General features: G+C 44.9%; 1 protein-coding gene and 1 long non-coding RNA gene across 6 annotated transcripts; one reads left to right on the top strand and one right to left on the bottom strand.

Moving 5' to 3' along the window:
• Window positions 1–256: 256 nt before the first annotated feature.
• On the bottom strand, window positions 257–26,293 carry BEST2 (bestrophin 2). 5 transcript variants are annotated; one of them, XM_082214716.1, is made up of 10 exons: window positions 25,732–26,293; window positions 9,531–9,712; window positions 8,273–8,367; window positions 7,023–7,256; window positions 5,934–6,088; window positions 4,262–4,339; window positions 3,007–3,159; window positions 2,660–2,740; window positions 1,774–1,928; window positions 257–1,389 (listed from the first exon to the last, which is right to left on the bottom strand). In XM_082214716.1, the coding sequence occupies exons 1-10, from the start codon at window positions 25,810–25,812 to the stop codon at window positions 777–779; spliced, it is 1,827 nt and encodes a 608-aa protein (XP_082070842.1). In that variant the 5' UTR covers window positions 25,813–26,293; the 3' UTR covers window positions 257–776. The 5 variants fall into 5 exon arrangements, with proteins under 5 accessions (XP_082070842.1, XP_082070846.1, XP_082070845.1 ...); XM_082214720.1 differs by lacking the exon at window positions 25,732–26,293 and adding an exon at window positions 25,686–25,706; XM_082214719.1 differs by lacking the exon at window positions 25,732–26,293 and adding an exon at window positions 19,599–19,835.
• Window positions 1,895–26,831, top strand: LOC309527827. The gene is made up of 2 exons (XR_014217385.1): window positions 1,895–1,966; window positions 26,287–26,831. It is a non-coding gene; the product is annotated as an uncharacterized lncRNA (long non-coding RNA).
• Window positions 26,832–27,696: the final 865 nt, after the last annotated feature.

Raw genomic sequence — 27,696 nt, 5'->3', positions numbered from 1 at the left:
TCCTGTCTCCTCTTGCCTTGTACAGTTTGTTGGCTGGGTGGGTATTTTGGGTGGAGTGGTGGAGTGGCTGAGGAAGGATGCTGGGTTCACATGTAACAGCAAAACATACATATAATCAGCCAGATAGAACATTGGTCTGATCCAGGCAAGTTAATTTGTGCCTCTTGGAATTCACTTCTAGACCTATAGAACTCTTAATAGTATTCGGTATGACTGGACATATATATTGGAGGTTTAAAGGGCAGGCCACAAAACATTACTCTAAACTAAATACCATTTAATAAAATACTATAAAAGCATGAACTTTAAAACATAGTAGATCCACACAGAGGCGTTTGGGTAGTAAGCACAGAAGTGATTACCTCCTTTCATGTTCACCATCTGATGATTACAGAAAGGAATGAGATGCAATAACCAGCTGCAGCTTTGGGTAAATATAGGACAGAATAGTACCTTCAGGAGTAGCTCAGTGTCCATGATTGCCCCTGCACGTTCAGTTAGGGGCTGCAGATGCAAGTCAAGAACACGGGGGGGGGGGGGACAGAAATAGAGGCTTGATTAACAGAATCCTCCTGACTCCTTATGAAGTGGCCCCGCATTACAATGTCATTAAAAACCAGGTGTCTAGCAGGGGCCACGAATTCAAATTTCCCTTTAGCAGCTGCAAGGACTATCAGTCTTCACTGATTTCCTGTCCTGAGGCCTCAGATTAAACCGTGCCATGGGCCACCCTTCGTAATAGCTCCACTCAACCCTGTGGAGGCTGAAGTAATAGCTTATGCCACATTCTCCTCCTCGATAGGGCTCTGAAGCCAGTGGGGGTAATTGGCTGGCGGAAGACCCTTGCTGGAGGCCTCCTTTGAGCTGTGAAAGAAGGGGGCATCTGAAGAGCCGTGGTCTAGGAGAGGTTGAGACGAGTCGGTATCTGTTGCTGCAGGGACAGACATGTCCACAAGGGGCACTGGATCCTGGGGGTTGGCCACAGCACTGTCATGGCCTAGCGAGGTCTGAGCTGGGCCACTGGGCTCGCCTGCAGGATCCTCAGAGAGGTCCTTGTGTGTCTCAGTGCCCAGGCCAGTGACATCAGACCCAAGGTCTCCCTCCCCCTCAGAGTTGAAGTGAATGCTGTTGATGGGCACAGACTGCCCAGAAGGCCCACAGGTACAGTCCGTGGTCTGCGTATCCTGGCAGAGGCAGCTGTAGGTAGTGGATGCTTCGGAAACACAGCTGTTCTTGCGCCTCAGCAGAGACAGCCGACGTCCAAAGCCGCCAGGCGCAGGGGCTGTGGATAGCAGGCGGTTCAAGAGGTGCGCAGGGACATGGCGGCTGTGTTCATAGCCCTCTGCGATGTCCTCTAGGGGCTGGAACTGCATGTCTTCCTTGGCTAGGCTGGAAATCGAGGAGGGGAGTAGTTAAAGGGAGTAGCTTCACCAGCACAAGTTGCAGAAGAGCTTGCTTTGTGGTGCAGAGATCTTCTCTATTGCCCTCAGACACCTCACTAGTGCTCTGGAATGAGAGGGGATATCTATGGCGTAGTATAAATGGGGATCTGAATTTGTGCAACCAGCAGGGGCTCCATGTGCGCTGGAAGAAGAGCTCTCGCCCTACCCCAAATGAGCAGGGAGGAATGGCCAAAAGGAGAAAGCAAGCTCCAGCTTCACGGACTGAAAACTGCTCCCACCGACGGAATCCCTCCTTCTCTCCCCAACCCTCTACCCAACCAGGACCACCGTCATTCCCTTTCCTTGCCACAGAATGAGAAGTTTGGCTTACGTCATATCAAAAGTGGAACCCTGGAACGACGGCTGTTGCAAGAGGAAAACGGTGGCTGCAGTATATGGGGCGCGGGGGTTGGAGGCATCCCAGTACCGATCCTTCTCCAGAAGAGGCAGGTCCCCATACATCTCGTCCACTGCCATCATGGAGACCTACAAAGGAAGGGAGGACTTCAGGAGTCACCACCAAAGTCAGTGAATACCAGCCTAGGTGTATGCATGCTTGTTGGTTAGTCGTTTAGTCATGTCTGACTCTTCATGACCCCATGGACCAGAGCACACCAGGCACTCCTATCTTCCACTGCCTCCCGCAGTTTGGTCAAACTCATGCTGGTAGCTTCGAGAACACTGTCCAACCATCTCGTCCTCTGTCGTCCCCTTCTCCTTGTGCCCTCCATCTTTCCCAACATCAAGGTCTTTTCCAGGGAGTCTTCTCTTCTCATGAGGTGGCCGAAATATTGGAGCCTCAGCTTCACGATCTGTCCTTCCAGTGAGCACTCAGGGCTGATTTCCTTCAGAATGGTTTGATTTTCTTGCAGTCCATGGGACTCTCAAGAGTCTCCTCCAGCACCAGTATGGAAATCTGACATTTAGGGCCTAGTTTTAGATTTCCAACTGGAAGGTAATCTTTCACATGATTGGGAGTTCAGTGAGGGCAAGGGAGTGTTTAACCAATAATAAAAAATATTGTTCCAACATCTGAATCCACGAGGAAGGCAGAATGCCCATGTACTAGGTGTCTAAATGCTGATTTGCTATTCAATTCCCACTGTTAACTACAAAAGCAATAAGCGGGTGCTGCTAAGTCGCCCAAGTCTGGAAGCATCCTTGATCTGTTTTACAAGTGTTGCTTTATTCAGCAGAAAAGGGGAGGGCAGAGTTACCTGGAAATTCCTGTCAATCAGCAGGTTGGTTTCAAAGTCATCATCGTCCTCCCCAAAAGGGTTGATGAGCTGCTCAGCCACCTGTAAGATATTTGGAGGCACAGTAAAAAGAGGGGCACACATGTGCCCAGCCTCCTTATTTGTTGCCATCAATATGGTAACAGACATGGCAAAGGTGTGCAGTATTAAACATCCTTCCTTCCTTCCTTCCTTCCAGACACTTGTTAAATCACCCAGCAGCTGATTCATGGACCATCCCTCTGCCCCTGATTTATTTTCCAATCTGTAGGAAGGTGTCCCATAATGACTGTCCTTACACATCTTAAACTACCTCCTGTCTGCCATACCTTTAGCCACCCAACATAGAAGAAGAATTGCAGCAGGGTGAAAACAGGGACCCACAGATCCAGGTCATGTCCTTTGTAGCCCTGGCCTGGGTCAAGGAACTGCCGCCCAATCAGACAAGAAACGAAGAAGCTGTACACAGCAATGGTAACCACCTGTCAGAGCAGAGCAAGAAAAAGCAGGTAGAGAGGCTGAAGGGGGGTGAGTTGCAGAATTTAGGAGCCCTGTTTTTTAGCCCTAGTTCAGTCTTATAGGCTGAGGACCAAACAATTCATCTGTGATTTAATCCCTAATAATTTATCCTCTGTGCGTGGAATCAGGGATGCTAAGCAGCAGTAATATAAGAGGTTCAACCTTGTCCTAATGTATGTTTGTATTAAATAGGGTAGAGTTTCTAATTTTCAGCAGCTTTTTATTCTTGAATAGATATGAATGAGTTAAGATCCTTCACACCATACTCAGTTGCTAGTGTGACTTAGTACCACTAGAAGAGAAGAAGAAGAGTTTGGATTTGATATCCCGCCTTTCACTCCCTTTAAGGAGTCTCAAAGCGGCTAACATTCTCCTTTCCCTTCCTCCCCCACAACAAACACTCTGTGAGGTGAGTGGGGCTGAGAGACTTCAAAGAAGTGTGACTGGCCCAAGGTCACCCAGCAGCTGCATGTGGAGGAGCGGAGACGCGAACCCGGTTCCCCAGATCACTACTTCCCATATAAACATACTGAAGGAGAAGAAACATGTTATTCCTCTTTAATCACCCTAAATGTGACTATAGAAAGGCGTTTAGTGTGCGTCAAAGCCAGATAACTGGGTTTTTGTTTTTGTTTTTGTTTTAATGATCCTGAGTACATTCCTTGAAACAGTGATTGTAAGCACACAACTAGAGGCTGCTCTGGATTAATCTAGCATGAGATCCTCAAAATGTGCTTTAGAATAGCCAAACCTCAGCTGTCCTCATATAACATTAGGATCTGTGCGTTGCTGCTCTACATAGAAGGCTTGCTCCATGGTGTGATGAATTTTCTGGGGTGGGGCTGGGCTAACCGCTGGGCTAGACATGCCATGTTGGGCTGTGTGAAACTTAGCTGGGATGCAAATTCCCTGATATATGATGTGCTTGTTCAGTGGCTTCAGTGCTTTTGTCTCTATGCATGCCTTTGGGTGAAATAACTACCAACGTTTGGAAGCAGGTGGTTCATCATATGAGCCCAAATGGATGTAGTTGGGCTTGCTGGCTGCTTTGGGTCCTTAACTCACCTGAGTGTAGACTAGTGGTACACTGATCCAATCATAGTGGTAGAGCATGCTGCAGTTTCCACGGAAAAGGTTCAGTTCCTGAAAGAATAAAACAGCCATCTCTAAGGGCTAAGCACTGAAACTTCTGCCTAACTAGAACTTTTCAGTCCATCTTCAGACCTGGTTTCAGCTCAGAAATGGCTTTGGTTGTCCTGATGGATGATCTATGCTGGGAGAAGAACAGAAGGAATGCGACCCTGCTAATTTCTCCTGGACCTTTGATACCATTGACTATGGTATCCTTCTGAATATGGTATTAGGGTTGGGGACTGGAAATATGATGTCCCAGTGGTTCCACTCCTGCTTGGAAGGCCACTTCCAGAAAGTGATGCTGGGAGACCCCATGGCATTTATGTTGTAAGGTCCCCAAGAATTCCACCTTGTATACCATGCTTTTCACCATCTGTATGAAGCTATTGGGAGAGGTCGTATGAAGATTATGGGTGGGGTGTCATCAATATGCAGATGACACCCAACTCTAGTCTAATTTTCACCTGAGTCACATGAAGCAGTGAAAGTGCTGAACTGGTGTCTTGAATTGGTAATGGGCTGAGTGAAGGCCAATAAACTGAAATTTAGGCTGCAGTCACAAGAGAGTTTATTATGCAATTGGTACTGCTCATGCACATGTTTTTCACTGGGTCCACAAGATGTCCACCATCATCAAAATGCAAGCCCATCCTTTTTTAAAAATTTAATCTGGATTTTCCCTTCATGCAGAAAATCCTTTAGGCAATAATAACCAATTATATATCCACAGTCACCCCTGGTGAGAAAACTCATTAATTTTTAGGGTGGTGTGGGGCATAGTTTGTCACATGAGTGATGTTGTTTCAGTAGGTGGCCTCTATCACAACACCCATATATTATCCTGCTCCTCAACTGAACACAACCTAGCCATTTTTTTCCCTGGCAGCAGAAATGACATGTATGTGCTTATTTCCAGTTGCCGCATGATGAAGGCATATTCCAAATTCAGCAATGGTAGCTGTTCTCAAGATCTCCACCCAGTACATATGAGGGATTACCTTGGAGACTAATCACCAAGCTTCTTTTAAATATATACACACACATATGCAACACCTACTATATCTTGCGTAAGTTTTATAAATTCAAGTAAATATTACTCTTGCACAATAGCCTAGTATTAAACATTAGAACAAAACGATTCAATATTGCCACATACACAATGCAAGCCTCCATTTTGCCTGTTGCGAAACATGATAGCTAAAACTGGTAATGTTTGCTCTTGAACACATTGGATTTTTTTTCTTTTTTAGGTGACTGAGCTCACCAGTATAGAAATCCATTTGTAAATTTTAATAAAACAATTAGAGGAACCAGGCTTGACAGGAAGGGTAAGATTTTTAGGTAAGCTAACAGGGAGCATGGGTCACAAAAGAAACCTTGCACTAAAGGATCTTGTTCTGGAGGTGCTCCTATCATCATCATCAAATTTATATGTTCACCTTGACTCGCAGGTGAACAGCTTAAAATTAAAAACAGTTAAAGCATTTTATGATCATCACAGGAATAGGATGGGCCCTGAAAACACACACCTCAGGTGTGAAAGGTATAAATACAGAATAACTATTACATCTATAGTCGGGAGGACAAGGATTTTCCACCTCACCTCCATGAGTAACTTGAGAGCACAGTTATCCCGTATGCGGCCTTCTTTGCGTGCCTGTGCAGCTAAGTTGGTAAACCAGACACAGGGGACCCAGTATCTGTTGTAGGAAGTGTTCAGATTCTCGTATTTCTTGCGCTCCTCACGAGTCATGAACCCTGTTAGATGCAATAGAGGTTATGCAGCCAATGCCATAATACTCTGTTTAGAAGGTCCATAGTGCAATCTTATCCTGAAGAACTGCACTCTGAAAGGCTATAGGCTTTTGAAGAAGCCTTGAAGAAGGACACAAGATATGTAGTAAAACTCACAATAAATGCAATATGCTCTGCTTACAGGCGGTCCACTTTATATGCTGCATAATCGTGGCATTCCGAAATGACATATTCTAGATTAAACGTTATGCCTAGCATTGCTTTAAAAAAAACCCCCACAACTTTAAAATTTCCCAATTTCATTCTAACAAATGGGCAAGGGCAGGGGGACACCTACCTCTTGCAGGCTTTCCCACATGCTCTCATCCTTATAAGCTTTATAAGCTTAGTGCAGAGGCTTTCAACTTTTTTGAGTCCACAGCTCCCTTGACCAACTACATTCTTTCTGCGGCTCCCCTGTGGGGCTCAGGAGCCCAGTTATGTCACCCCTTGCCTGCAGAGCTGGCAGCCTCTCATCCTTTTTCAAACACCTTCTCTTGTGGAGTGTTCCCTCAGCCTCCTCTCCCGTCTCCTTGGGAGTCCTCTGGGCAGCTGCTGCTGCCATCCCTGGTCTCTGAGCTGCCCCCTCTGCCCCCCAAAAAGGTGCCTCCTCCCACTGCCCCACAGGGGCCTGGAGAGCACCCCCTGGCCAGCCCCAGAGGCACCATGCGCCTGAGGAGATTATAACCAGGGCTGCTGCAATAAACAGCTGTGCAAGCCTTTGGGAGGCAGAAACGCAAGAGGGCATGAGAAGAGGGAGGGAAGGAAAGAGGGAGGGAGGGAGGCCAGTGTTGCCCACGGCACCCTTGACCATCATTCAAGGCACCCCAGGGTGCCACGGCACACTGGTTGAAAACCACTGGCTTAGTGGGAAGGAAGGTCTCCCTTCTGCACTCACCTGCCTCCACCACATGGTCTATGGTGGGGAAACGCTTGAACACAGCGATGCTGACTGAGCGAAGAATCAAGACGGCAGAAAGGCTGCAGTACCGCATGAGAGTTCGCCGGTAAAGGCGCCCCTTCTCGTCAGTGCCGTGCACGTTCCCAGAGATGGCACACATCAGGCGGTCCGGCATAGGCATGCAGGTGTACTGACTCCACCAGCGGTTCACCACCAGTGTCACATAGAACCCTAAATGAACCCAGGAGATGGGGAGGGATTGCATTAGAATTCTAACCCATGACATGCTGCTAAGTCAGGCAGCCTCACTCTGAGATAAAACAGGAATGCGTCCCTTGAACCAGGATTGAGGACGCCCCCTGCCCACACATTATGAAAGACAGAGCTCGGTTCTGGTAACATTAAACAGTAAATTCAAGAGAAACTGGCCACAAAACATTGCAGTATGGAATGCCTCTGTTCAGCTTTCCAGTCCCTCCATTCTATTCTCCCCACTGATTTTCTTATATCCCCACCCAAAAAAATACCCCACAACAGGCAGACAGCATTCCATGCCCACTGTGCTGCTTTTAGATCCCCCTCAGCATTCAATACCCACTGGGCATGCTCAATCTTCACTGGGCCATTTTGGGATGTCCCCTCCTCTGAGATTTTCTTTCTATACTTCCGCATGCCTGCTTGATACCTCCCCTTTTCTGTGTATGGGTGGTGCCATTTTGGCTACATATAAGGACTACTGCTCAGAGAAGGGAGTTTGCTTGCTGCCAGTACACATGACATTACTCTGAGCACGTGCAGAGTTCCTTTCTCTCATTGCCAATATGTTCAGGATCAAGGACATGGAGTGTCCTGGGCAGCTCTTCCTGGCTTCCAAAGAGCTCTGAGCTCCACCAGGCCTAATTGTGGAAGTTAGCTGCTGAGTATAACATGCACAAGTCACCCATACTCTACCCAGTTTCCAGATGAAGTAATGAAAGTCCATAATACCCTATTATCACCATAGTGTTGATTTGATAGACTGGGGGGGGGGTCCTATCAGACCCAAGTCTAAACCAGAAGCATTTCTAATGCTTAAAAAATGAGCCTGTATTATAGTCTGACACCCTTGCAGTACGCAAAGGGCAAGCAGTAAATTGGATTAGGCATGGATGAAGGTTGTGCCCTGGAAGCCAGCGTTGTGATGGGCACATGGATAAGGAAAGAGCATGTGCTCCTTTAGGAAAGGAGCTGGCGTTCAAGCATCTCACCCAGGACAAAGGAGACAGGGATGAGATTGGCATAGTTGTCACAGTAAATCACCACCTTTTCGAAGTCCCTTTTCTGATTCTCACTTAAGACGAAGCTAGAGGTGGGAATAAGAATGAGAGAAGGATTAAGAAGGATGCATATTTCCCAAGGGGGTTGGCAGCACATTTGCTGAGAGCCACCTGCTTGCGCTCTTGCAAGGGGAGAAACGAAATGCATTCTGAAGGGCAAGTGAGGGCTGTTTTAAAAAACAGGACATAAATCCTGCGGCAACTTTATACATCAGAGCAACCTTTGCCAACCTGGTTGTCTCCAAAACATTTGGAGTCTGCAACTTCCATCAGCTCCAGCTGGTCTCAAACATATGGGGACAACCAGGTTGGCAAAGACTGCACTAGAGTGCTAGAATCACACAACTGCTGTGAGCTGAGGACTTCTGTATCATACATAATATATGCAAAGAGCTAGGCTGACTCACAAAAATGGGTGGTTGTATATCATACACACACACACACACACACACACACACACACACACATATATATATATATATATATATATATATATATATACACAAACACACTTCTGCTATAAGTGAGTGGTGTGTGTGATAAGGTGACTGCCCAAACTGCAAGTTGAATTGGTGCCACTCCAGATCTGCTGCTCACAGGAGGTCCTCTCTAGTCGTCAGCAGGATAGCAAAATGCCCAAAACTAAGCAAGGGTTTCAAAAGTAGCAAAATCAGTCACCCTGATCTGGGGTTGAGAAGTGGAGAAGTGCAATTTGAACTTGGAGAGGAGGAAGTGTGCAGCCAGCAGAACCCAGAAAGAGTGGGTTCTACTGCATAATTACAGTTGTGAAAGGGGGTGAGGCTGGGCAATGCAATATTTATATATGTCCTGCCCATCCCACTCCAGTGTGTTGAGTTTCAACTATGGCTGGTTAGACCAAGTTTGTTACAAGGGCTGTGCAAAATTTCAAAACCCCCACCAAAACAGGTTGCCAATCAAAATGCCAAACACTGTCCTCCATCCTGCCAAATAAAGGCATGCTCCTGAACAAACAATTCTTATATGAGGTTTCTAATTTAAAGACACCACTAAGGGAAAACTATGCCTTCTCTTGGGAAATTAGTGTATTTCTAGAGAGTGGATCCAAGTGATAACTATTTGAAGAGCCCTGAATTTTGGTGGCGCGAGTTTGGCACACCAAAGGTCATCTAGGGTAGATATGAGACTGTTCTTCCATCTTCCGACTTACCGATATGTAACACTAAGTCCCAGGTACGAAAGAGAGAAGACCAAGAACTCCTTGTAGAGCAACTTGTAGATGCTTCCACGCCAGAGGGTCAGTAGTTTGTAGAAGCCACCGAAGCGAGCGTTGGCCACGCGGGCTGTGTAGGTGACAGTCATGGTGCAGCCAGGCAGAGAGAGACAGTGGGTCTGCAGTGTGGGGAGGAGCAGAATCAGAGTTTCAATCATTTCAAATATCTACATCAGCAGCACCATCTCTGGCTGCGAACACACCATATATTTAAAGCAATACCCCCCCAAAGAATCCTGGGAACCGTAGTTTGATAAGGGTGCCAAGAATTGTAGCTCTGTGGGTGATAAGCTACAGTTCCCAGGATTCTTGGGGGGATGTCATGTGCTTTGAATGCATTGTACATATGTAGCCTCACAGCTTGCCTTGTAGAAAGCTTATGGGTGCTTCAACAACCCCAGGAGTGAGATCATGCATGAACTCCCTCTTCATCCATCACTCCTTCCCACAGATAAGGGGGTCATCAATCTTGTATGTTCTTCACAAAAGGTAGTGGTGCAGTTGGGTAATCTTAGACTTTGGCCTTAATGTTCTTGTGTGTGTGCATGGGGCTTTTAGATGATAATGTGTACTACTTGATTTACTTCAAAACGTGGTAAACTGAACGTGCTGGACTAGGGCAGGGGGAGCTCCCCTTCATTCTGCTGTGTGAAGCTCTAGACATCCACCTCAATGTGCTGCCTTGACAGCAGTGGCGTAGCGTGGGGGATGCAGGGGGGGCCGGCCGCACCGAGCACAACTTCTGGGGGTTAGGGGGCGCAAATCCATGGGTTAGGGGGCGCAAATCCACGGGTTAGGGGGCGCAAATTACTTGCCTTGCCCCGGGTGCTGACAATCCACGCTATGCCACTGCTTGACAGCACTACTGACAAAAGGGAACTCTTATCTCCTGTGGATTCTCTCTCTCTCTCTCTCTCTCTCTCTCTCTCTCTGTGTGTGTGTGTGTGTGTGTGTGTAGAAAGCTTCTATTCCATGGTTAGGTGACTGTGGTAGGGGCCAGGTGCTGCCTCAAAATTTGAACAACAACAAAACATACTGCATGTAGCATAAAGTATAGGTAAAGGGACCCCTGTCCATTAGGTCCAGTCGTGGCCGACTCTGGCGCTCATCTCGCTTTATTGGCCAAGGGAGCTGGCATACAGCTTCCGGGTCATGTGGCCAGCATGACTAGCATACCTACCCTCTAAACCAGGCATAGGCAAACTCAGCCCTCCAGATGTTTTGTGACTACAACTCCTACCACCCCTGACCACTGGTCCTGTTAGCTAGGGATGATGGGAGTTGTAGTCCCAAAACATCTGGAGGGCCAAGTTTGCCTATGCCTGCTATCAACTGACTCTCAAACGTTTTGTATTATTCCAGCCCTCCTGCACAACAGTGTAAATACTGGAATGATCTCTATTTTAGAGTTTGAGAACTTTCACAGTCAAAATATAACTGTAATTGCTGTAATGCGTTGCTACAACACTAAACATTCCCTTCAAAGAGCAAATTACCAAGTTACAAAGTAAGTAGTTATTATATTAAACGTTATTATATTGAATGTCCCAAGATCCATATTAGGGCTATATCTGATATGCCACAACACAGTGGCCAGCCTTTGAGTTCGCTGGCTAAATGGTAAAGTTTGCACAATGTTCTGTGACATTTTGGTTTGCCTAAGAAATCTATTGCCCTAATAGATTTTTAATTTCTTTCTTATGGGTCAACAAAGCTACCTTCACTTGTTGTGGGACTTTGAGAATACTGAAACTTTAGGAGTGTTTGATGAAAAGTTTCCCACAGTCCTGGTTGTATGATTAGAACTCGGCTGAATGAACGGAAAGCAGTACAGCTATACACACAAAAAGTGTATAACTGTGGAGTCTTCCATAACAGACCCTTGTTTTGGCCAATTTTTCAGCTTCTGCTTCAGATCAGAGGGATCAAGTGTGCAGCTAGCTGGTAGTGAGTCAGCATGCTTCTAAGAAATCCTCTAAATTGATTTAAGTACCTTGCATGGCTTATTGTAGTATGAGTTTTTGCCAATAACAGTGTTACATCTCATAAAATAAGCTGCAGTCAAGCAAATCTTATGCAAAAGCTTTGAGTCATAGTACCTCTCAAAGGCATTTGCTGTAGTTTCCACAGATATAAGGAAAGGGCTGTTGTTCAGTGACAGAGCATGTGTGGAAGATCCCAGATTCAATCCCGGGTATCTTCATGTAAGGCTGGGAAAGACTGCTGGTTAGAAATATTGGGGAGTCATTCCCCAGTCAATAGTGTAGACACTATTAAGCTAGATGGGCCAATGGGTTTGACTCAGTACAGTGGTACCTCGGGTTAAGTATTTAATTCGTTCTGGAAGTCTGTCTTAACCTGAAACTGTTCTTAACCTGAAGCACCACTTTAGCTAATTGGGGCCTCCCGCTGCTGCCGCGCCACTGGAGCACGATTTCTGTTCTCATCCTGAAGCAAAGTTCTTAACCCAAGGTACTATTTCTGGGTTAGCGGAGTCTGTAACCTGAAGCGTATGTAACCTGAAGCGTATGTAACCCGAGGTACCACTGTATAGGGAAACTTCATATGTTCCTAACTACCAACCCATTTTGAATGGTAATTGAGACTTCAGAAGAATGTTATTGTTGTGACACGTTCTTGTTTTTTTTTAGGGGGGTAGTCTGTATGCCTGAATCCCTTCTAATTCTTGAATCCAACAAGGATCTAAATGCTGGAATAGCTGGACAAGTTTATGGGTAATGGCCCTTGGTAATGGGTCCTAAAGGGACACGGGTGGCGCAGTGGTCTAAACCACAGAGCCTAGGACTTGCCGATCAGAAGGTTGCAGGTTTGAATCCCTGCAATGGGGTGAGCTCTCGTTGCTCTGTCCCTGCTCCTGCCAACCTAGCAGTTTGAAAGCACGTCAAAGTGCAAGTAGATAAATAGGTACTGCTCTGGCAGGAAGATAAACTGCGTTTCTATGCGCTGTCTGGTTCGCCAGAACTGGATTAGTCATGCTGGCCACATGACCCAGAAGCTGTTTGCGGACAAACGCTGGCTCTCTCGACCTATAGAGCGAGATGAACGCACAACCCCAGAGTCAGCCACGACTGGACCTAATGGTCAGGGGTACCTTTACCTTTTTAATGAATCCTAAAGGCAGCAAAGGAAATGGCTCTGTGCCAGATAGAAGATGGGTGAGGCCCCCTCCCTTAACTGTCTGTTAGTTAGAAAGACAAAAGTCAGAGCTGTGTGTGTGAGCTAGAAGCTAGAAGGAGGAAGCAGGCTGGGCAGCTGAGAGACAGAGCCATGCCTGATTTCTGCTGGGATCCAAGGCTGTGGCTATGGGAAAAGCATGACCCTCTTGGGGTATTAATGCTATGAGCTCCTCCATCATAGGCTCAGGTTGTATATATGAGTAAATAAACCATATATCATAAAGACAACAAAATCTTTGCTATCCCTCATTCCAAGGAAACTGAACTCTGGGTAAGTGCCTAGAATGTTGCACTGCTTGGAGACTGGGGTGGTGGGCAACATTAGATTAGAGGCATTGCCTCTTTGCTTTATTTCCTGGGGAAACTAGTCACTCCTTGGAGATTGCACAACAGTCCACTCGACCATGAAGGGCTTGCCAAAATGTACTTTAATGGAGGCCAACCATTCCCAAACACCCACCCACACCGTAATCCAGTTAGTGGCATATCCTCACCAGGCATGGCCTAGTAACAATTTTTAATCTGGTGCATTCCATTGAGAGATTCTTTGCTGCTGCTTATTTTTCCAAGGTGAATTGAGAAATCAAATCCCCCGCTGTGCAAACTGCAATCAAACTCTCCTGGCTTAACAATGCTAGGCAAGGCCTTTGAAAGAGACCCACTTCCCAGGCTATCTAAATGAGCTCTTTCATTAATGAGTAATGCTGGGAGCCCCTCCCCCCCTTCCAAGATCTAAGGCTGGCTGTGACCACTGACAGAGGTTCGGCTGACAACAAATGCCCAAATATTTTGTTTGACTTTCCGTGCAAGCAGAGCAACTACCAGGGGGAAGAAGAAGAAAAATAAGGAGGGGTGTGTGAAGGAGAATACAGTATAACTATGTGTGGGAGAAAAGTGTCTTCGAGCCAAAACTCTACTTTTAGAAGATGAGATGGCCCTTAAGTACTTAGAGCTGGAACTGAGGTAGCACTTCAGCCAACAGGCTTGCTTGTCAAGCAATCATGTTGGAGTCCCAAAACTTTCTCAGGAGAAGAGACCCCAGATGATTCTAGGACTCGAATCAGAGTGAAAACAGAATCCTAGCTGCAGGTAAGAGTTCTGTATAGAGCATCAGAGAATGGGAGATCCAAATTGATATGCAATGCACATGTTTTTTAAAAAGTGATCGCACATTGTTGTTTAGTTGTGACCCCATGAACCAGAGCATGCTTTGGAAACTCTTACTTTCTTCTCAAAGCGTCTCCTTTTTTATGTCCATGGAGTTTTCTTGGCAAAATACTGGAGTGGTTTGCCAGTTCGTTCTCTAGGTGGATCACATTTAGTCTAGTCACACATACATAGCTTTAAAAAAAGTCCCACAATTGTGGGAAGTCCTTTTTTTAAAAAAAAACATGCTCCTGCTAAGGAACTATTAGCCTTTCTTTGCTTCCCTAAAAGTCTCCTCGCAATGCCAGGAGCAGAGCCTCGACCCTCAATACACTCTGGTAACCATCTTTTAAAAAGTTCAGATTCCCACACCCAGTTTCAACACATTCAGTTTTTTAATAAAAAGTTTACTTTATTAACCTGTTTGCTGTTACATAACATTAAAAGCAACTGTTAAAGAATTACAGCTGTTAATGCCTGGCTTCTGTTACAAAGGTCTGTCCACCTGGGACAAAGTTTATACATGTTCCCATATTGTTACACAAAGAAACACAATTTACTGAACAAAGCCCTGTAGGGTACCTGTGCTAAGTCTGTTATAGCACGAACAACAGGGAGCTATGTGGGAGACTCCAAGATGCTGCAGAACTGATTAAATAATTACTTATTAAATAACAAGTTATAAGGCAGTAATCCTATATACATTTAACAAGGATTTTCTGTATAGACATGTTTAGGATTGCACTTTAAATATATGATTGCACATGTATAGAATTGAGTTGCAAATCATCATTTGCACCCCTACCAGTCCAGGGTAGTTTGATAATTAGTTATTCTATGTACTTCCATAATTTTAAAATTTTTTTAAAAGATTACAGTACAGTCTTGATTAAATTATGCCTGCCCATTTATAGAATGGCTTTTATTATTTCATTCATCACAACATCCCAGAGGTGGCTATAAATATTTCAGCTAAGGGCGGAGAGAGGATGACACTCATGGTTATCTAGCAAGTCCATTGATGAGATAGGATTTCAGACCAGATTTCTGTTTGGTGGACTGCAATGACAGAGAAAGCCTACACCTCCAAACAATTCATTGGGGCAAAACACCTCTGGTTTTCTGTCACCTTGATCACATACTAGTCTTTAAGAAGGAGAAAGCAAGTTCCGCTTCTCCTTTCCAGACCTTCATGCAGGCAAACTACACCACAAAGCAGATCTCACTGTAAGCAAAACATTTCTGATTGTCTGTTTCCATAGGAAAGAATAGTTAAAGAAGACACAGTTCTGCAACATCCATGAAACCAAAATTTCACAAGTGGATGCAGGAGCAGGGCACAATTTAACCGGTTTTAACACTAACCTGTGCAAAAGGTTATCAGCTGATTTGGCTTCGCCCTCAGTGAGGGCAATTGCAGAGGAGAAGCAATCCAAAGAGCACAGACTCCCTCAGCAATTATCCCCAAATTCCACCTGGGAAGCAGCTCTTAGGCAAGGTGAAGAGAAGAGAAGAGAAGGCTGCGCTGACAGCCCCCACAGGTTTCTAAATACCTAAGTGCCTCTGTGCTGACCTTTTACATCTCTCCTAAAGGTAGACTCTTCTTTGATTGCTTGGCATCAGAAGCTGGAGGGAGGGGTGAGATGGGAGGGGTGAGAGGCTGGGCTGGCTGAAGGGTGCTTGCAGTTGCATTCCCTCCTAATTGTCAGGGGAAAGGAAGTAAATGTAACATGCAGCATGGCAACTCAAAGGACCTGAGATAGAACAGTCCGGGAAAGTGATTGAAATAATGTAGAAGCAGAAGAAGTGCAGATGAACGGTAAAATGTGAAAGGTTGGGAAACAAAAAGGGAAGGTTTGGAAACCCTTGCAGCATAACCCTACATGTGCCTGCTCAGAAATGAGTCCAAATGAGTTAAATTAAATTTACCGTATTCCCATATAAGCATGTATATAGGCATTGCAGCATTAGCAAGAGCATTGGAGCATCACTCAAGCTTGTGAGAAGAAAAAGGGTTTATTTCAGTAGGGAATTTGTAGAGAGGTGGGCAGAAAGTGTCCTACACAAAAATGAGAGGGGTGTCCTGGAGGAGGGAGCTCTAAAGCCTGGGTGCTGCGCTAAGGCCTCCCCAAAAGGCCTTGCCCTATGTTATCCACCCATCCAACCTGCCCCCCCCCCCCGAATGGTGGCAGGACATGGTGCAGCGTCTCTGCTGAGGATCTCACTGGTTGAACAAATTCAAGCGGGTGATGCTTTAAATTCCCTGGTCCAATGACCAGCACTTACCACTGAGTACAGAAACAAACCAAACACAATGCTGTAACCAGGAATGGCCAAACTTGGCCCTCCAGATGTTTTGGGACTACATTTCCCATCATCTCTGACCACTGGTCCTGTTAGCTAGGGATGATGGGAGTTGTAGTCCCAAAACATCTGGAGGGCCAAGTTTGGCCAAAGGAACCTAAAGATAAGAGCTCATGTACAGAAAGTGGGGGCTCCTTGTCAGGACAGGAGTCAGGAGTCTGATTAGTCATCATTTGTTTTTCTAGCCTACCCACCCAAAGGGCCCAATGCAGGTTACAATTTTAAAACGCACACCATACCAAATATCCAAAACTAATCCTATATACATTTGTGTGCCTTCAAGGCTTGGCTTGGGAACTGCAGCCTAATTATGAGTTTGGTACATGAATTTGTGATATTCAGGACCTGCTCCTTTCTGTGCAGCTTCTTACTTTGCTAGCTCTTGCACCTCTTCAAGAAATCCTGTGCTGAATCCAAATCCTTAAAAACACACACACTAAAAAACAAACAAAACAGCCCTTCTTCTCTGGAAACCTGATGGAACCACTCTCCTCACTGGGCCTAGTTCTCTTCCAGTGTTTGACAAGTCAACACCCACAGGGTTTGCCTTCTGGAACAGGGATGAACCAAGCAAACAGCCTTGATGCAGAAGAAACTAGTTGAGCAGGGAGAGAGAGAGAGAAAGGGAAGGATAACTTTTCTTTCCCCCACCCGTCTCCAACTGAGGAACTGCCAGGGTCTACACACATGAAAGGCTGAGTTCTTTCCTCAGCTCTAAAATGGAGGGTGTGCGTACCTTGTGATTAGAAAGGGATGATCGAGGAAACCACAATTTCTGCCTTCTCCCTGACCAGCTGCTGGATACAGAACTGCAACCAACCACGCTCCTTGGTGATAATCAATCCACCATATTAAATCGTATTTCTACCCAGCTCGTACTGATGACAAACACGCCACATTATACAAGTAAGGAGCTGGCACCCACCCATGCTGCCCACAAATAGCCCCTTTGAGAGGCAAGATTCCATGGGTGAGAGCCTGGAAAGAGGGACAAAGCAAGAAAAGCATGGCTGCCTGCATGAAGCCACACTTTGGACGTGGCTCCCTGTTGCCTGAGTTCTCTGTTGGCAAGAGGGCAGAAGGCCACTGCACACCAGGCTGAGGAGGAGGATCACAGCAAGCCTTTCCCTGGGATTCTAGGGACTAACTAAGGGTAGTTAACATGGTGCCTCCAGAAGTTGTTCACTTTCATAATCCCTGACCACTGGGATTTGGAGTCTACAACACCTGTAGAACACCACGTTAGTTTCCACTGGCCTATAGGGAAGTGTAATTCACAGTATCTGAAATCCTTATTTATTCTCCTCTACCGTTAGTGATAAATCACTGTTATTCCCGTTTTGAAAACAAGGAACTGAGGCATAGAGGGAGTGGTTGGCTTGGTCAGGAGGATGCAAAATTCCCCTACAGGTGAGTTAGAGCTTGCATTTGCAGCAATCTAAAGTGAATGCTCTTTTCCTTGCATCTCACCGTCAGTCCATTACTTTCTAGACATAATTGTGACACTCCCAGCTGCACCTCCTATTTGATCAAGACCTACCACTTAAGTGCCACAATTCAGCATCCATATCTATCTAGGCAACAGTAAGCAGCAGCCCAGACCCTTCCTACTACTACCCTGCAGCCCCCCTTGAACCCAATGCAAACCCCAGAGTCAATTCCAAACCTTGCAGAAACTCCTAGAGATGCCTCTGCATGCAGCGACTCCTGCTTTCCGTCTGCTGTGAGAACCTATGCTGCTTAAGCTGGGTGTACAGCTTAAATTGGGCAGATACCTGCTAGAGCCCAACCCTAGCTGCTAAGTGGATGCAAACTCCAGATAAGTACTCTTTTAAGTGATCAAGCCAGCATGACAACCTTTCATTTTTGAGGCTGGGCACTAGGATTTGACCTTAAAAAAATGCATGCAAGATTCTAAAGATGCTTATAACGATTCCATTGCATGTATTTCTAACCCACAGTAAGAAAGAACTGTGCTAGGAGAGAACCAATAAAAGGAGAACTATCTGGCAAGAATTACAAAGAAAATTAGGAGAGAAGGACAAGGGTAAAATCCACTTATATTGTTTAGGACATGTTCATGTTACCGGCTTAAAATGCAGCTAGGTCCCCCTCTTTTCTGAATTGAGATAAAAGCTGGTTTGCAGGGAGATACATCAAAATGCACTGTTTCCTAAGTAACATCATGATAGATAAAGGATAGATACGGATTGTGACTAATGTTGTGTGTACAATGCTTCGCAAACCCATGGTAGGAGCACACTGGATGCAGAGTAAACATGAGTGTGTACACAGCCCAAGTCTTGGTGGGTTACACAAGGGGTGGGCAGACTTCAAGCTTGCAGAATCTACTGGTTTCTCCAGGAACCCTGAAGCCCACCAATCTGGGTGCTTCCACACTGTCACTTTTTCATGGGAATGATTCATATCCATGCTGCAACTTTAGATTTATGTGGTTAGTGGGTTAAGGGACTCTGTTGCCTTAGTGCAATATATCAACTTTAAAAAGGAATGTAACTTATTAAGTTTTGTAAAATTGACAAGAAAATGCATTGGAAAGTGTGGGATGAACAAATGACTAACAGGAAGATGTATAAACACTCCATAAGCAAGTCAGAATGAATGCAAGACAAATGCTCATTATCGTATAACTGAGCTTCCTGACAAACAAATCAGAAGGAACACTAGGTAAAGCTAGGATGCGGTTTCACCTGTGTCAGCTTGCACAAGCAAATTGGGATAAATATTCAATAAACAGGTAATATGGAGGGGCACTCAGAGGCAAGTGCAAACTTAATACTTTGTGATCAGTACTGGAATCAAGCTCAAAGTGCCTTCAAACAAAAATCCATTCCTGATGTTCCCCCATTCTTACAGGAAACCTAATTTGAAGCACAACAGCTTTTTAATGGTTGCTATTGTTAGAAAATTGAGAGTCAGAGAGACTTGCCGAAATCTGCCTTCTGCCCGGCCCTGGCTTAGTTCTGCTAGGCACTCAACTGTACAGGCTTTTCCTGGCAAGTCAGAAGTCATATCAAGAGCAATACAGAGTGAGTGAGTGAGTGAGTGGAAGTAGAAAGTAGTGGGTGGGTTTTTACACAGCACCTGCAGTTACAACCACTAGGACAAGATAAGATTTTGCTTGACATCATCCATTACTAGGCTCCTATACCTTGATCTGTGTAAACTTTGGGGTTAGAGTTCAGCCAGTGTACTACCTAAATGATGGCAACATAGGAAACTGCTTTATCTTGAGTCAGACCATTGGTCCACCCAGTTCAGTATCGTCTACACTTACTGGTGGTAGCTGTCCAGGGTTTCAAACGTGGTTCTCTCCCAGCCCTATGTGGAGGTCCCAGGCATCTTCTGCATTCAAGGCAGGTGCTCTACCACTGATTTTTTTCTCAGCCAAAGTTTGCCATCTAAGTCAGCAGTTTTGGCTTTGGGCTGCCTGTTCTAGCTTGTTAGCCCACTCTCCTCCTGCAGCAAAACATTGCTTGGAGTCAATCTCAGGTTAAGTGCCAAGGTTTTCCATTTCACAATAAGATGCTCTCTTCTGTCATCACCAGATCTGTTTGAATCCTCACGTGACTTGTCCTTGATGAGCCTGAAACTAGGCAACATCACAACCTATCAACAGTGTGTGTTTGTATGAACATATGTACAATTATGTGTGTGGAAATGCCTATGGGTGTGTGTGCTTATGTGTTGTGGCGCTGTCTGTTCAGTTATTGAATCTGCATTATCCAGATGGCAGCCCAATACAGATTTCTGTGCTGGAAGGACCATTGTTGAAGCCCAGTTCTGATACTCTCAATGACACGTCCATATTAGCAGAGTGTACATCTGGATAAAGAATGCATTGCCTATTCAATTATAGCATGGTTTCAGGGTCCAAGACAAATAGGTTTAGAATATGAAACTTTAACACAGATACGGGATATTACAAACCATATTTTTCTACAGAACATGAATGAAATAACTTACGGTACTCTCTTCTCCTGTTCAAATATTTTTCACTCCCTTTTGTAGATTAATGAACTAGTGATCAATTTTAGCCTGCCTTTGATATATTGTGGTGTTTTTTTCTACACTTTGTGACTATCTGTAATTGCTTCTTGCTTTGCATTTTATATTAGAACTATTGCCTTACCCCAAACTGCCCCCAACTTCCAGCCTGTGTCCCATACTTTCAAACTTTTTACATCAGAGGCTAACCTGAGGCCATCCACCTGTTGCTGGTTGTTGACCACTGGCTGCAGCCAATGCAAGTTGGAGTCTAACAACATTTGGAGAACCACAGGTTTGTCACTTCTGATTTAAAGTAAACTGTTGAGTGAAATTATTTGGAGCTTTGGACAAAGGTGTCACTGAATGCAGACCACAAAGCTCTACTGCTTGTTTCCATCAATTAATTCCAGGGATGCAGTGGAAATGATGAGCATATACCTGGGAACAGTTCCAGGATGAATGAGAGGATACAAGTGGAAACTTAATCCTGGTATGACCAAAGTAAAGTTGCTTGGGAAGATTGCTTCTTTGGATGGAGGTTTGCAACTGCTTTTAGAGAGGGCTGAAGAATCAGATGCATATTGGAGTACTCCCTGACTCAGTATTATCAGTGGAATTGCAGGCGACAACAGTCACTAGGAGGGCCTTTTAGCAGTTTAGACAAATTATATACATATACTGTACATACTTCGGCATGTGCAAAATCCCAGTTGCTGAAATACTTCTGGATCCTAGCAGCAATTCTGCATCAGCTACAATGGCCACCCATTTGTACAGTGGTACCTTGGTTTAAGAACAGTCCTGTTTACGAATGATTCAGTTTACGAACTCCGCAAAACCTGAAGTAGTGTCACGGTTTGCGAACTTTACCTTGGTCTAAGAATGGAATCCGAATGGTGGAAGGGCACCGGCGGCGGGAGGCCTCATTAGGGAAAGCACGCATGGGTTTAAGAACGAATTTGGTTTAAGAACGGACTTCAGGAATGGATTAAGTTCATAAACCAAGGTACCACTATATCTCTAAAGTTTAAACTTATGAACAGTTTAAGACAAGGTTACTTGAATGACCACTTACACACCACTCTCTGGCTTGGCACTAACTTCAACCAGGTTTCTAGGTAGCAGAATAGGATGGCTGACTGGTGCCTATGCATAAAATTTGCTTTTCTTTCTGTGTTTAACAAAATACCCCAACTATAAATTCTAAGAAAGCTGCCATGTGCATTTCATGTTCAAAATTCCAGTCATGACTGCTGGGAGTTACACCACTTTTAAGTGTCCTCAGCAGAATTCCTTCAAGACTTGTGGTCTGTACTTACCATATATTTGTCACTGATTAAATTTTAAAGCAACTGTGGGAAGAAGCCTGATGGCCTCCAGCTGTTGCTGGACTACAACTCCCACCATCCCTGACCTGGCCTGGCTGGGGCCAACAGGAATTGAGGCTTCAGTAACAGGAGGGCAACAGGCTTCTCACTCTGTTTTAAAGGCTACCATGCCAAACGACCAGAAAACATGTTTCAGAGGAAAGTAATAAAGGAGTCCCCAAATAATGAACTCAGGCCAATTATTCTGATAAAATCTTACATCTTTGCATATTATTTTGAGACAAGGCTTCAAGACCTGCCTGTTTAAAATTTCTGCAGATGGAAGTTAAAGATCCTCACCTGCTGTTTTTACAAGGTGTGGGACACATCACTTGGTGTATCCAAAATCTAATTTTGTTTGAAGAAAGACAACATGAGGGACAGGAGCTACTGATTATATTATACATTTATCATCACACATGTAATCCTAGACTTCTTCCAAAAATCTGAGGAGATGGAATTATTCCTATTTCATCGTCAGAACAAACACTTTGAGGGAGGTTTGGCAGAGATACAGTGATTTGCCCAACACCACATGCTCAAGCAGGAATCCAAAACGGAGGTCTTCACAATTCAACCCTGGCTTTTTATGGAAAAGAAACAGCTCTAATTTTTTTGTGGGTTGTATTGTTCTGCATATTTTTGGGTGGGGGAAGGATGAAGGAAATTAACAATAAATAATGGGAAAGTCACTCATTTTCCCACAGTGGTGGTGGTGGTGGGGAGTTTGAATGATGCTATCAGTATAGTTACATAACATATATAACCATCTTATTTAACAATTAAAACCACAGCTGGCTCCAATTATGAAGATGCTCAAGAATGTTGAGCCTCAGGTTTAGGAGTCAACATGTTTGTTCACCTAAGCCATACACACAGAGACAGAGACAGACAGGCAGACAGGCAGACAGACAGACACACACACACACACACACACACACACACACACACTCTGCAGTGTGGTCATTGACAAATCTGTAGTGTTTTTGCTTGATGGAAGGCAGCATTTCCCTCTCAGAGTACAGCTGTGGCCATGCTGGGATGTTTTGGGTCGCTTGGCTAAGCAGCTGGTGCTAATGAGCTCCCCAACCTCTTGCTGGGGCAGACGCCGAGTTCTAGACAGGACCAAAGGAGCAGCTTACATAATGCTGCTGCTGCTGCCACCACCACCACCCCGGGCATCCGTCTGAGCTGAACAACACACATATAAAGCCGTTGCACACACCTACAAGACGCTATGTTTCATAATGTGGTCCACATACTAATGGCAGCCAGTTCCGGGAGAGGGTGGGGAAGGAACAGGGCTAAGCTGGCACGCAGTACTGAAGGGGGAAAGAAATGAATCTGCAGCCGCTGCCAAACATTATGGTTACCCAAGAAGGGAGGGAGGGAGGGAGGCTTACCCCCTGGGCTTTGAGGTTTAAAAACAACCCTTTAAAAAAATTGTCCTTGTTCACCTGCCGATGCATATTATCATTATCTAGCATTTGCCAGATTAAAAATAGGAACAGCTGCTTTTACTTATGCAAGAGAGCAAGAAGATAAAAGCAATTCCAAAGGAATCCACTTCCTTAGTCTCCCATTCCAGAAATACTTTTTTCTACACTTTGGGACCCACACAAATTTGTACATTCTTCAATGTGTCATAAAGGAATACTTCTAAGTCCACTTTTATAAAGTTTCAGATCCTGCTGTATAACTAGCAAATTTGTTAGCTTCAGAAGAAGAAGAGTTTGCATTTGATATCCCGCTTTATCACTACCCGAAGGAGTCTCAAAGCGGCTAACATTCTCCTTTCCCTTCCTCCCCCACAACACACACTCTGTGAGGTGAGTGAGGCTGAGAGACTTCAGAGGAGTGTGACTAGCCCAAGGTCACCCAGCAGCTGCATGTGGAGGAGCGGAGACACGAACCCGGTTCACCAGATTATGAGTCCACTGCTCTTAACCACTACGCCACACTGGCTTAAGTGGGTTTTAAAAAAGCAACCCAATCAGACAGGTGATTCTGGAGAATATGCAAGGTATGATTTGAACACATTTTTAGAAGATGAAATATAGAGGCAAGGGCAGGGGAGTGGGTGCTATGTATCTAGATTTTGAGCCCTTCTGTTGTTGCCAGAAGCCCAGCACTTTTTCCAGTGTTGGGGTAGAATGTTTCATCCCTAGGTTCTACCCTTTTGGGGGAGGGGGATATTTCTGGACTCAGTATGCCTTGACTGCTGTAAAGTGAGCTTGAGAACCAGGAGGTTTTAAGAGCCAGCTCCCTATCCAGATGTGGAAACTAGAAGGCTACAGAAAAGGAGTATCAGCCTCAAGACTTCAAGCAGGACAGTTCCGTCCGTAAGCATTCTACAGAACAGACAGACCAATATATCTTACCCCACAAATGCTACAGTGGCTGGTGCTATTTTACCTACATTTTCACCCAGACTGAAACTTGAATACTCCAGCCTCCTGGAAGTTTTATGGGGAAGGGCTGTAGCACAGCGGGGGAGCATCTGCTTTGACACAGAAGGTCTCAGATTCGGCACTTCCAGATAGGGCTGGAAAAGATTCACAGCCTAAAAATCCTGGAGAGCTGCTGCCATTCAGTGTGGACAATACTAAGCTAGAGTTTGACCAAAGGTATAAGGCAGCCCCCTGGATTCACTGACGCCTCCAAGCTTTTCTCCAGCACCTATTTCAACAGTGTAGGGAAGTGGAATACTTAGTAGTTTATGGAGAAAACACAAGGCTTTCTAAACATCTGGACTTCCCAGTTGGATCCAAAGCAGGAAAACAAACAAAAGGTATATCTCAGTGACATCCACTTTTTAACTTAATACCACCCTCTAGAACAAGGACTTGCATCCCACTCCTGCTCAGCTCCTATCCTTGGCTGGGGCTCCCAGTGAGATCCTGTTGGCAGAAGCAAAAGCTGGCTGGCTGTCATTTTAAAATATATTACTGGTGTCCTTGCTATAAATGATGATCCCATTTCAGTCCTCTGGCAAGAATGGGGCAGGAGTAAAAAAGGGCAGGTCTGTATCCCGCATCAAGTCGTTAATGGTTATTGGGACATTAGTAAACGAAAGTCAGTTAGCCAGGATGTTATGAAAACACAAGTCAACTGAATTACCTCATGCTTGAAATGTTTACATTACTAAAAACATTTGAGAAACCTTTCTACTTTGGATAGGATGTATGATTTATGGAAGACTGGCTAGAGTATCCTGCCCCAGAGACATACTAGCTTGCATGCCAAAATGGCATGCCTTTAATATCCAATATCAAGCTACTCCTCCTTTTGTAGTTTTCTGCCTCGTTGTTGGACAGTGTTCTCGAAGCTACTAACATGAGTTTGACCAAACTGCGGGAGGCAGTGGAAGACAGGAGTGCCTGGCATGCTCTGGTCCATGGGGTCACGAAGTGTCGGACACGACTAAACGGCTAAACAGCAAACAACAAATCATGACAGCATTGGGTGACATTGTAGGTTCCCCACCTCCCTATTCTGTCTTAAATTCAGGAAAAATATAGCCCTGAAATATCAAACATAAGAAGACTCTAACAGTCCAGCTCCTCTGCCAAACTCTGGCCAGCTACCTTTCAAGGTATGGAAACCTGAGAGTTTATGTACATCGTCTGCCTGCTCACTTTAACATCCTACTGTTTTAAGAATGTGCAGTTGTGGAAGGCGCAACTTCACATTAGTTCTTAGTATATATATGGAGGAAAACATGTAAACTGTGTCTTGGTAGAACAGTAAACTAGACACACTTGTGCTAATATGCAATTGACATTATAGCCAACATATTCCACCAAGGAAGCTGCCTTGAACCAGGTCAGACTATTTGCTCACCTAGCCAAATATTGCCCACTCTGACTCTCCAGGGTCTTTAGGCAAGAAGTCTTTCCCATTATCAGCTGCCTGATCCTTCTAAATGGGCATGCCAGGTTTAACTAGGGACCTTATGTAAGCAAGCTAATCATGCAGTCTACCTCTGAGCTATGGTACAACCCTACTTTTCAAAGTTTTATTTCCCAGAAGATTAAAGTTGTTTCCACTCACCAGACAAAGTTCTGTACTCGGTAAATTACATGCTTCTAGGATCCCGCCTTCATACAAACTGTTAATCGCTCCAGACTGCATCTGATGCAGCCCTCAAGTACTGCGCAGAATTGCGAATTCATTCATGCCTTGGTTTACAGTAGGACTGAAAGACCTGCAAGGATTTCGGCGGTGTTTTTGACATGCTCTTCCAGCTGTTCTGTCTGCACATGCATTGCAGTTTGCCAGATGGAACAGTCTCCTCTCTGCCTCCCATGGGCTGTTCTGTGGGTTATGCCAACCCTCCTCCCAATAGCCAATTGCGGGGGGCACATGGGGGGAGCAAAGGAAGCCCTGTGGCACAATCTGAAGTGCAGGGCTGCTCTGACTGGGCTGGTTAGGCAGATCCTGCCATCCAGAGAGACTTTGGGTTTATTCAGTAACCGAAACTCTCATTCTGCAAGCTATTTTTTTTCATGTATTAGCTGTGCAACAAGCATTTGTTCCACAATTCCTACAATTACAAAGCTGAGACACTGTCAATGAAAAGTGCTTCTATGCTTATCCCTCCCACAGGCAAAGAAATAAAGGCAGAGAGAACCAGATGCTGCTGCTGAGGTTCTGTGGGAAAACTGGGACTCTCTCTAGACCTTCCAATTTCACTGTCATACCCTGATTAATAAAAAAGGGAGCCAGAAAATGAATAATAGGCCTAATTAAAATAGGTATCCTTTTTATAATACTGGTTTACACACTTTTAATGTTGGATTTTTGTATACTGCTTAGAGATTTTTAAAATATTTAATTGGTTTAGAAATGGTTTTACATAAATTAAAACAAAAAAATTCTAAACTCCTGCACCAGGTTCCTAATTCCCTGGCATTTTGAAAACCACACAAAATACAAAGTCGGTGCAGCACAGTCGATGTACCCACATATGCCATTTCCCACGAAAGACTCAGAGTACCAAAGAATTGAGCTGCCTCTACATGTTGTGATTTTTTAAGATTCCTAGAATGTTGAGATGCAGTTGAAAAGCTTTTACTTATCTGGTAATCAATTTACTCTGAGTTCAGCCATGCTAAGGAAGGCCTAAGCTTCGAGGGTGCAATGGGAGCCTGCCACCCCAAGCACCAAAGTAGTTATGGTGGATCATGCCCATGCTTTGCTAACTCACCCACCTCATTGCCCATGGTCATATAATACTCCCATTAAATGGTCCATTGCATTTTTAAGTCAAGTTTATTTTCCAGTTTCCTCTAAAATGAGAACAGGCAGTCAAGCTTGCTCCCATCCATTTGATCATACAATGGGATACAGTTTTACCTTGGTTTTCAAACAGCTTAGTTCTCACAATGTTTCGGCTCCCTGGAAGTGAGTGTTCTGGTTTGCGAACTATTTTTGGAAGCCAAACATCCAACAGGGCTTCTGATTGGCTGCAGGAAGCTCCTGCAGCCAATCAGAAGCCGCGCTTTGGTTTCTGAATATTTTGGAAGTCGAACAGACTTCCGGAACGGATTCTGTTTAACTTCCAAGGTACGCTTGTACTTTTGAAAAAAGAAAACCCAACAACAGTTCAATGAGCAGCAGTTGGGAACACAGGAAGCTGCCTTATACTGAGTCAGACTATTGGCCCATCTAGCTCAGGACTGTCTACACTGACAGCCAGTGGCTCTCTAGGATTTCAGAGAGATCTTCCAACCCAACCTGGGGATACTGGGGAACGAACCTAGTACTTTCTCCATGCAAAAATGATGCTCTACTATTGAGTCACAGTCCTTCCCTTAGGAGAATTTTGTCTCTGCCATAAACTGCTCTATGTACACACACTTTGGACCATATATGCTATGATAGTACTGACACTCCAGGGGACTAGAATGTATATATATGCTCAGAAAGCATAGAGGGGCATATTTTTCAACCGCCACATCTCTATTCCAATCCCTGTTTGTGAGACAGTATCTTCATCCTGGACCCATTTCACAA

This window comes from Podarcis vaucheri, assembly GCF_965113315.1.
Source record: "Podarcis vaucheri genome assembly, chromosome: 2".
NCBI classification, from domain to species: domain Eukaryota; kingdom Metazoa; phylum Chordata; class Lepidosauria; order Squamata; family Lacertidae; genus Podarcis; species Podarcis vaucheri.
The sequence above is the reverse complement of the archived record's forward strand: the minus strand, read 5'-3'. Positions and strand labels throughout refer to the sequence as shown.